Here is a 10,667-nt window from a genome sequence, read left to right as displayed (position 1 = left end):
TAATATTTATAATAAATCATAGTATATTAATTAAAACACAGGTAGTGCATCATTTAAAAAGAACAAATGAACACCAACACTTTTTATCTACAGAAGACACACAAAAAGTACATTTTTATCAGTTTTAATGACCTCCGACTTTTTTCTGCTACTTCTGGGATGGAAAAATACCAGCAGGTTGACAGGAATTGTTTTTCCCTCTAAATGCTGCTTTCTCAATTTCCAATAAGGAAATCCAATCTTGCTTAATTTCATATGTGAATAATGGTCTCTGTAGTGGCGTACTGTAATGACAAAGCCTAATAATATGCCGAATAACACTGATATACTGTGGATTTCTCTTGGTGAAGTAATAATACACTCACAAATGCTGAAACTTCCACATTTTATGCACTGTATTGCTACTATATGAATGTTCACCTTGCCAAAACATCTACAGTGTTGATCCTGTTTAACTGTTGAATAATAAACCCACTCTTAAATTTCACTAATAACTGAAATTGCCGTCTACAAACAAAGCAAAATAAATAAAAGATATTTTAAGTTTCCAACAAAACATGTTTTTTGTTAAATGATTTTTAAGGATGACATGTCCTCTCTTTGCATTTACAGTACATAAAGAGATAAAAGGCAGAATGCAGGATCTTGTTATGAATCAGAGGAAATTCTGAGATTTTAACCTGATCTTAGAATGATACATAAAATGAAACCCAACTCAGATGCCTTCAGAGTAGTACAGGGTGTAATACATCAACTTGATCAACTCACTTGATCAAATGTTGAGTGAGAGGTTGAGTTTATGTTTTAAGTGAGGAATGTTGCACTAAATTAGTAAGCTTGTTTTGTCATATAAAGCAACATCTTACTATAATCTTGCCAATCTTTGCCTTTCTTTCACATTGACAAAGAGTTTATCTTCGTTTCATCTGTCCATTAAACATAAAATCTGTCCGTTGTTACAGACATTTTGTGGTCAATCTTTGCAATTGTAGCCTTTGTAATTGAGGATTGAGATATTCCTGCACTCTGCAATCTCTTACTGTTATTTTCTTCATAGCTCTAATGATTCCTCTGTCATCAACTACTCTCATCATCCTTTGATGACCTAATCTTTGCTGATTGCTTATTCCTCTAGTATTTTCTTTTTCCATTTAGTTGATTTTGTGACGCCCTGTCTGTCTGCAATGGTTCTAACTAGAATTTATTTTTGCTCTTATCTTCAGAACTGCTTGCTAGACAACTCTCCAGTCTTGATGTGGGTTTTTGCTATCTAGCTCAAGAGCCAGACTCAAAAAGTAAACTCCAAAGGTTGGAACCAAGACTATACATTCACAATGAATGCAACATGGAACACCTGAACAATTAGAAACATCTGTCAGCCATATGTCCCAATACTGACCTAAAATGGGGTATCAAAACAAGTGGCATTGTTCTAACATGGCAAAACAGTACCCAGAAACAAAAGCTGAAACGGTATACTTAAGATTCGTATTAATCTTTCATATCAAATCTAAATGTAATTATTACACAGCAAAAATGAATTTCATTACATTGTCCCAATAACTATGCTTTTCACTGTACTGTATGTAAGAACCATGTATTCATGTCCTAATCAGGCAATTTGTTCTGTTAACCAGAATATTTAAGGGCATACTGTATGTTAAAATTTACTGGAATTAACAAATCACAATCAGTTATTTCAACATACATATTAAAAAACTACCACAGCAGTTAAAGTATGAAGATCACATAAACAACACTCCCTAGAAAATTCCTGTTGGCCTGTCAGACTTTGGTGACAAGCAGACTAATCCTCCTTTCATTTTCACTCCTCAGTTTCACAACCTTTTCTGAGGCCTCAGAGATGCAAAGAAAGTGTATAGTGTGCTCTGTTCAGGACTCAAACCATCAAAAAAATTAACAACAATGTGCTGTTTAAGGAACATCAATCCCACTTTTTAGAAATTGTACATAAAAAGGAATTAATGTCAGATTTCAAAAAGGTAATTATTGCAAGCAAAGCGCAGCCTGCAGGAGTATTCATTTTTTTGGAACATTCATTATGCCATTTTAAGAGATTGCTATCTGTATGGTATTTGCATGCTCTCCCTGTCTTTGCCTTGGTGTCTTCTGGGGGCTCCAGTTAACCTACAGTACTGGACTGGTAGCTTGCTAGCTGGGATTTCACCCTGCTCCCCGTCATCCTGACCAGGATTAAGTGTTTTAGAAAATGGATGGATGGATATTGGAATTGGCAGTCCAGGCCATTAAGACTGCTGTGTTCTGATTTTTTTATCCAAGTGTTATCCCAAGTAGGAATTTTGCTCGGAGTGTGACAGTGGAAATAAAATACAAGGAAAAGGTAAAGGGATAAAATAGAGAAGAAAAACAGCAAGTAAAGCAATCTGAACAATGAAGGAGAAAGTAAGAAACCCAGCTCTCAGAAGACCTTAGGAGTGACTGCAGCAATAACCACACAAATGTAGAAATTTAAAAGAGCAAGATGTCACTTTAGTGCTTTCCATCATGAGGAAATGCTGTAGGAATTTTACTGTGTAGTTCTGGTAGTGTTAACACTGACCATTGCACTTCCTCTCCAAATGGGCTGTTCATGTACTGTACTCACATCTCTCTGACTGGCACAAAGAACATATCTTTACAAGATTAAGAAATCAATATTTTTGAAGGCCAAAATCAATATTTACTTTGAGGGCCACAATACATAAACACCCTCTACTCCTTTCCATGATTGTCTACTGTTACCTTTCCCACAATGTACCATTGAGCAAGTTATTGATTTGCTTTAGTACTGCCTCCTTCATCTTGTTTTCAAATTTACTGGAAAGTTTGAAACTCGAAGTCATGTCATGACACAATTCCCCCAAACTAAAGATTCCTAAATTCCTCAAAGACAAACATCCACCATGTTCTGCAGTGTGTTGCACAATTTCAGAACGTTCAAAAGGCTGTCTGCTGTCTGGGGCAGATTATAAACCCCAGCTCACAGACAAGAGCTCACAGACAAGATGAGAACTTCAGTTGAATATCTGCTGCTGCTCTGCATGGCTGCTGTGGCCACTGTGTCTCTAGCAAAGAAGACCTTCAGCTACACGGATGCTCTCTCAGCAGCGACAGCTCATTACAACCAGGAAAGTGTGGGGACTAATGCTTTCAAACCTCCCAAAGTAGCTCCTCTAAAGGGAATGGTAAGTCAGTATTGACTGAGTACAGTCTCAGATTATATTTTCCTGGAAGTGAATTATAAAACAGTCTGTACATAAAGACATCAAAGCATTAAATAAAGTATATTAAAACATTTCATAACAGTAGCATTTTTGTTTAAAAGCCGTCAAACAGTTCAAAGTAGTCCAATTATTCAGTCAATTAAGGGTTCAATTGAGTAACTGAGAGCTGAAATTGTTAAAACGGGAAGGTGGTCAGCACAATGATTTATATGACTCTTATGCAGGATGTGTCCTGGTTATCTCTCTTTTTCAGTCAATGTTCATTCCTGGTGATGGCTCTGGAACCGAGTATACTATAAGATTCATTTTGAAGGAGACTGTGTGCCCCAGACTTGTGGATTATGGAAAGGAAGAATGTGACTTCAAGGAAAATGGGGTAAGCTCTAGCTGTGCTTTATTCTTCACTATAGCCAAAAATACTGTACCTCTGATATAATATGTTTTCTTTGTGCACCCTACAACTAACTTCTAAAATGGTATAATGTTAATTCCTGCTATGTAGTGAAATCAATTTGGGGAAACTAAACTGAAATCAATATGTTACTAGGCACACAGTATTTACTCTTTTGCTACAGTATTCTCTGGGTGATGTGCAAAGCAGGTCATTGATAATACCTTTGCTGTTTTGCAAAACACATTGCATTCAGTTCATCCAGATATTTACCAAGAGATAGTACAGCCCTTAAACACTTCTCAAGTCCCATAGCAATAAACAACAGTGGGCATTTCCTCTTTCTCTTTTGCAGTCTTTAAAGAAGTGCACAGGTCTTGTCACGGTTGTGAGAGCTAAGCCAGGAGAAGCAAGCGCCGTAGTAGTGACCTGTGAAGAAGTTACAGACCCAGAGGAGCGCAAGGTAAATCCTTCAAAAAAGTAGCTAAAAAGACATCTCTGGAGTAAATTATTTCAACTGTGAATGTTTTGACATTGAATAAGGTTTGCATATTTTTTATGTTTTAAATATTATCTTCAACACAAATATGACATACCCTGATGCCTAGTGTAATTTAATCATGTACAGTATCACATTTTCTAAATATAAAAGGTATGATCAGAACAATTACAAGCAATGGCCAGTATTCAACAAATTGAACTTTTACTGACAATCATGAAACACATGACAAGCAAGTACTAAAATCATCATTACACGTGGTAATATGTCCAGATATGAAATATATTTGTCTTAATCTTGTTTTTAAATACTTGGTGTTTTACTTGCTTTTCCACTTAATGATTGAAATCCAGATTTGTCTCAGTATATTTAATGCCTCCTGATTTGTGAGTAGTTTGATGTCTGTGAATCACTAAGACATTTCTTCAATGAGATATTTATGTGAAAAAAGACTGCATTTAAGAAGAATAGAAAGAGTGGCCCAGAAAATATCAATAATTCAAATGTGCTTTTATGTCAGAATCTCAGAATGCCTGAAACACAAAAATATAACAAATAATAAAAATTAGTTTGTAAGGCCAATGCATGTTCTGTTTTTTTAGTTTTTCTTGAATTATCAAAAAGTACATAATGTCTTTTCCTCACCTGCTGTCTTTAATCTCTATTTCAGAAACTTGAAGAACCACCCAGCTGGTGGTATCTTTTTGGTAGATCATAAGAACATGTTAGGAATAGCAGCATTGTGCCTGGAGCTCACCTGCGGACAATTGTGAACTATATTTATGTTGTATAAACTGTTGTGGAAGAAGATTTTATTCAATAAAGCTTTCTGAATTAATGAATGTTATTTGGTTGCTTTTATGTGTTTTGAAGAACCATAGTGGTTGGCCACATTATTTTATTTTAAGGTTTTTTATGAACTTTCTTCATTTAAGAGTCATTGTATACAGTAGGACCCTCTCCACAAATTATTTAGGGAAGTGGAATTTCTTTGGGCCTTCAAAGAGCAACAAAGAAAAGAAGAGCAGAAGGCTCTTCCTTATCCAGTTAAGTTGTCTTTTCGGGATGACCTATTGCTCTAGGTTAATTCTTTTATATATTTTTCAATAACCAAATAATAACCTATGACACAAAAAATAAACTTAGATTTCAGATCAGTTTTATTATTAAGAGAAATAATTATAACACGTGTAGCAATCTTGACAATGTTTTTCCTATACCCTATGATGGAAAATATTTGTTGGCAGTAGAATCAGGAGATATTAGGATCATACAGACATTGAACTCCACGGTTCAATGGCAAAACCATTTCTGGTATCTGGGATAATAGTAAAGTCAGCTTGTATTTAAAACCTGGTACCTAGCTCTGCTTTGGGTTAAACAGTAATCCTTAAATTAATTTTTAACCTATTCAATCAGGGTTAGCCACAGATAGTTATGAACTATCCACGAAAAATCCATCCAGAATCTTCCAAAGCATTTGATAAATCATTTTGAAAATCTTTCCTCAGTACATCTGTCCAGGAGATTGTCTGCTTTTAGATCACTTCAAAGACTTTTCATAGAACTCAGCAAAAATTATCTCTAGGTTATAGGAATTTGTTTCCCAAAATTCCTTATCAAAACTCCAAATGAAGTGGGCTTATCAGTGTTTAACCTAATTCTTTGTTTTAATTCATTTACTTTAAAGTAGAACTTCTGAGGTAAAAGAAAAATACTTAGAACCACAAAAACCTAACTAACATTGTGGCTAGTCATATTGTGAAACTGTGGCAGAAACCTTAATATTAATTGAGGTTGACACCAGCAAGTCACCAACACCAACAATTTCATCTCTCTGATGCCCCACGTGAGAATGCTAATGTAGCGGCAATACTAATTAATAAGCCAGAATTAAGTATTGCTGTTTTTTCCCAGGGAGGTCTCTCTCTCATCTCTGTGGTGCAGGACACACAGAGGTCATCCCTTGTGGGTTCTGATTTAAAGTGTTTTCTTACTTCTTACAGTTCCCAGGATTAGGGATTGCCCAGCTATCATAATGGATAGGCTACTCCTGGCACCAGGATGTCTGCTCAGGTCCACTCGGACCTTATAAACACCTGGCTGATGGTCCTAGAGTCAAGAGATCAATTTTACTCTTTCCAACAGTTGACCAACCAATCAGGAACCTGCAGGGCGTGGTAACCCCACGTTGATCTCATATGCCTGCCAAACTCTCAACCAATCATTGCCCATCTTTGTTCTATTTCAAAGACACAGCAGAGCTTAAACTTTCAGAACTTTGCTCCTCCGGCCACTCTCATGTTCTCTCAGACATCTTGGGTGTAGGTTTCTGCCTCACATGTTCCACTCTAAGTCTTATGCCTTTTTCTTATGCTACCTGTTTGAGGTCGCCGAATGAGTCTGATGATATCAAACAAAATTTCAGCCCCAGTGTCAATCAGTGCCTCCCTGTGTAAGAGGTTTTCAATAGCGACCTTGATTTTAATGCGTCTCACTTTTCCTCGCTGCTCTAACTCTAACAAGAGTTGTTTAAAGCAGGCCTTCTCTGTGACTTTGGGGGTGGAGTCTGCACCCGAATCGGAGTCACTGACCTCCAAGAAAGAACCCTTCCACCTAATCAAATAGATTGAGGAAGAGGAAGGGGAAGGGTCTCTGCCTCCTCCAGCGGAGGCGGCGTGGCCCCCTCTCCTGAAGAAGTATCTGGAGAGGAGGTCCTGGCTACACTAACAAGCAGAGATCACCCGCAGTTGCTGTTCCAGAGATGGAAGCTACAGTATATCAACAACGTAAGGGAATAACCAAGTGTTCATCGCTGCGCCATTCTCATAGCATCTAAGCCAGAGGCTCAGCAGTTTCTAAAACTAAAACTACACATCAGGCATTTTACACTGCTTACTAGCACCAGCATTAACTGCTTTTTAAATTGAATACCTGACTTGATCACAATATACAATAATGATATTGATGATTTATAAAAAACACAGAACTGTATAATTCCTAAAGGGTGCTAAACACTATTAATTAATCGATCTATCTTTATTAACAAAATTAAAAGAAAACAAAATAATTTAGAGATTATATACTGACAGAGTCTAATATACTGACAGATGACTCCTTGAGGAAGCTACTGGCTTGGCTCAATACCAGACACCCAGTGGTCTGGAGCCAGGAAGGATGCCTGGTAATTGGGAAGAGCTGTTGAATTTGACATTGCTGAGCTGAGTAAGTGTAGATCATTCACAGGAAATGGAATTCCACTGGTGGATAAAAGTATTCAGATAGGCTCTCTACTGAACTAACCATTACTTTAAGTAATTATTGGAGTTTATGATGTCTTTGTGGGAAGGAAGAGATTCAGTGTACCTTTAGGCTGAAGTTAAGAAAGAAGGAAAGTGTAATGGAAGTATTCTTTCAGGACCCTATGCAGATGACACGATCCTGGGTAGAGCGAGGAAAACACGGGGAAAAAGCATGCGGGAGTCGAGAATGAAAACAGGGGGCGTGTCCATGGTGCGCTGGTGTTCGGGGAAGGTGTTGCCGAGGCAAACAATCCAGAAATAAGTCCAAGGGGGAATACGAGAGAAGGCGAAAATCCAAAACCGGGCGATCCATCCAAGACTAACAGAATAAAAACGGGAACCGGGCCGGAACTGGCAGGAACAGGAACTTAAAAGCTTGACCGGACCAGGCACTTCCAGGAACAGGGAGCAGGTGCGGGAGATGAGTAAAGAACAAGGAAGGGCTGGAGCGTTCTTAAGAGGAGGGGTTTACGCATGTGACAGAAAGTGAGAACTCCACAGCTAGGTGTTCTTAGTAGAGCCAGAATGTTTTAGGCATTAGGCATGTTTTAGGCAGAATGTTTTAGGCAAACTACAGGCAGCTTGAAGAAGATATATCAACGCTGTCCTGAGGTACACCTCAGATCCTGGACGGCCAAGTTGTGTGGGTAATTCCCTTACAAGGCATAAGTTAAGGATCTGTTGCTGCCATGATATAGGAGTTGCTTGTTGAACCAGGGGTGTCATGAGGTATCAGTGTTAGTTATATAAGAAAAACTGTAATAAGTTCAGCTATTGTTTGTTTGTTGTGAGCTTTTTTATAGATGAAGGGCTAACATTCAAAAATGCACACTAATACAAAAGACACTGTTATTGTTGTAGCTCGCCACAAATACACCCTTAGTTCTCTTAGTATTCTAATTGATATTAAGTTTATTGCTTTCAAAAAAAGATTTATTATTGTACTAAAAGTAATTCTATTGTTAATTGCTTAGTTGGAAATACACGCATTTGGCAGTGTCCCAAAACTGTAGCCATAAGTTTACAAACCGCTTGGCCTCTGGATGTATGGGAAGCAGAGTTTTGGGAAGCTGTGAACAGAGCACACTGTACTCTTGCTCTGTGTACCTGAGGCCTCAGAGAGGGTGGTGAAACAGAGTGAGAAAATGAAGAAATGGAGGGTGGTACCCAGAAATAAATGGTGAAATGTTATACTTTAGATTCATATTAATCTTTTATCTCAAATCTAAATGTAATTATTACACAGCAAAAATGAATTTCATTACATTGTCCCAATACCTATGCTTTTTACTGTAAGTAAGAACCATGTATTCATGTCCTAATCAGGCAATTTGTTCTGTTAACCAGAACATTTAAGTGCATACAGTTTATTAGAATTTACAGGAATAAAGAAATCACAATCAGTTATTTCAAAATACAGTACATATTAAAAAACTACCACAGCAGTTAAAGTATTAAGATCACATAAACAACACTCCAAATTCCTGTTAGCCTGTCAGACATTGGTGACAAGCAGGCTACTCCTCCTTTCATTTTCTCACTCTCACTCTTTTTCACAACCTTGTCTGAGGTCTCAGAGATGCAAAGAAAGTGTATAGTGTACTCTATTCAAGACTTCCTAAAAACACACACTGCTCCCACCTGCTTTGTATAAGTCTTTGATATCAGGGCACCCCTAAAGTCATTTTTATTTGCAGCCCTTTAAAATTAATGTAATGTTTAATCAAACTAACTATAGGAAATAGAATTAACTATTTAACAATGCAACAATATAAACATTTTTTATGTGTTTAAAAGCTATTTACATTCTGTTGATATCTTCATTTTAAGTTAAAATTGAGCCATAATTAACCAAACATGGTGACAAAAACTGTACACAATCCTTTGTATACAGTCATACTTCTGGATTATAAAATGAACACATGGCATTGCTTATTTAAAAACCTTCCACTTTTATCTACATATCATACAATACAATTAGCCTGTTTTATTTCGGTCCCACAATTTCTAGAGGAGGAAAATTAACGTGTCAGCATAAAAACCTAGTGTACATTTTATTTATATCTATTTTACTATAACAGAATCATGATTCGCTAGCAGCCATATCACTCTGCAACTTATAACTGGCAGCCCACTGAAGCTAAGCAGGTGTGAGCCTGGTCAGTACCTGGATGGGAAACATCCTGGGAAAAACGAAGGTTGCTGCTGGAAGAGGTGTTAATGGGGCTAGCAGGGGGTGCTTACCTTGCAGTCTATGTGGGTCCTAATGCCCCAGTATAGTGATGGGGACACTATACTGTAAACAGGCGCCGTCCTTTGGGTGAGACGTAAAACCGAGGTCCTGACTCTCTGTGGTCATTAAAAATCCCAGGGCATTTCTTGAAAAGAGTAGGGGTGTAACCCTGGCGTCCTGGCCAAATTTCCCATTGGCCCTTACCAATCATGGCCTCCTAATAATCCCCATTTATGAATTGGCTTCATTACTCTGTTCTCCTCCCCACTGATAGCCCATGTGTGGTGAGCGTTCTGGCACACTATGGCTGCCATCGCATCATCCAGGTGGATACTGCACATTGGTGGTGGTGGAGGGGAGTCCCCGTTACCTGTAAATCGCTTTGAGTGGAGTGTCCAGAAAAGTGCTATATAAATGTAAGCAATTATTTATTATTATTAATGATTATTAGCTTTGTTTCCCTGTGGTATTTATCATGTTAAATAAGAAAGTGCCCTACAGTTTTCCTTCTTGGTCTGTCTTTTAAAATGGTAAACTTCCCCTGTCATACTGTCAACTTCCGGATAAATTATTACTTTTAGCAAGGAAATGTATTTAATCAACTAGATTAAGAAAAAAAAATAGTATATAGTATATATATATATTATATAGTAATATAGTAATATAAAGTATATGGTATATATCTGCATTCAAACCATCAAATAAATGAACAACAATGGCTTATAGATCAATCACACTTTTTAGAAATTATACATAAAAAGGAATTAATGTCAGATTTCAATAAGGCAATCACTGCAAGCAAAGTGCAGCTTGCAGGAGTATTCATTTTTTCAGAACATTGTGCCGTGTGAAGAGATTTCCATGGATTTGTGGCAAACTATAATGAAGGCAAATTTATATTTATAAATTGCACATTATTCTTAAGTGTATTTTGTCACATCCAAGAATAATGAGTGAATTTTTTCTATTTATTATTATCTATTGATGAATTCCAGAA

The 10,667-nt window shown here is 37.2% G+C and overlaps 1 protein-coding gene across 1 annotated transcript; it reads left to right on the top strand.

Annotated features, from left to right (window-relative positions):
- The first annotated feature begins 3,001 nt into the window (after nucleotides 1–3,001).
- Nucleotides 3,002–4,982, top strand: LOC148832763 (cathelicidin antimicrobial peptide-like). Its single transcript, XM_088919327.1, has 4 exons — nucleotides 3,002–3,206; nucleotides 3,499–3,621; nucleotides 3,992–4,099; nucleotides 4,806–4,982. Exons 1-4 carry the CDS (start codon nucleotides 3,027–3,029, stop codon nucleotides 4,851–4,853), a joined length of 459 nt encoding a protein of 152 aa, XP_088775453.1. The 5' UTR covers nucleotides 3,002–3,026; the 3' UTR covers nucleotides 4,854–4,982.
- The last annotated feature ends 5,685 nt before the right edge of the window (nucleotides 4,983–10,667 follow it).

The sequence above is a fragment of the Atractosteus spatula genome, chromosome 6 (assembly GCF_055471065.1).
Source record: "Atractosteus spatula isolate fAtrSpa1 chromosome 6, fAtrSpa1.hap1, whole genome shotgun sequence".
Lineage (NCBI taxonomy): Eukaryota > Metazoa > Chordata > Actinopteri > Semionotiformes > Lepisosteidae > Atractosteus > Atractosteus spatula.
This window is presented reverse-complemented; position numbering and strand designations above follow the sequence as displayed.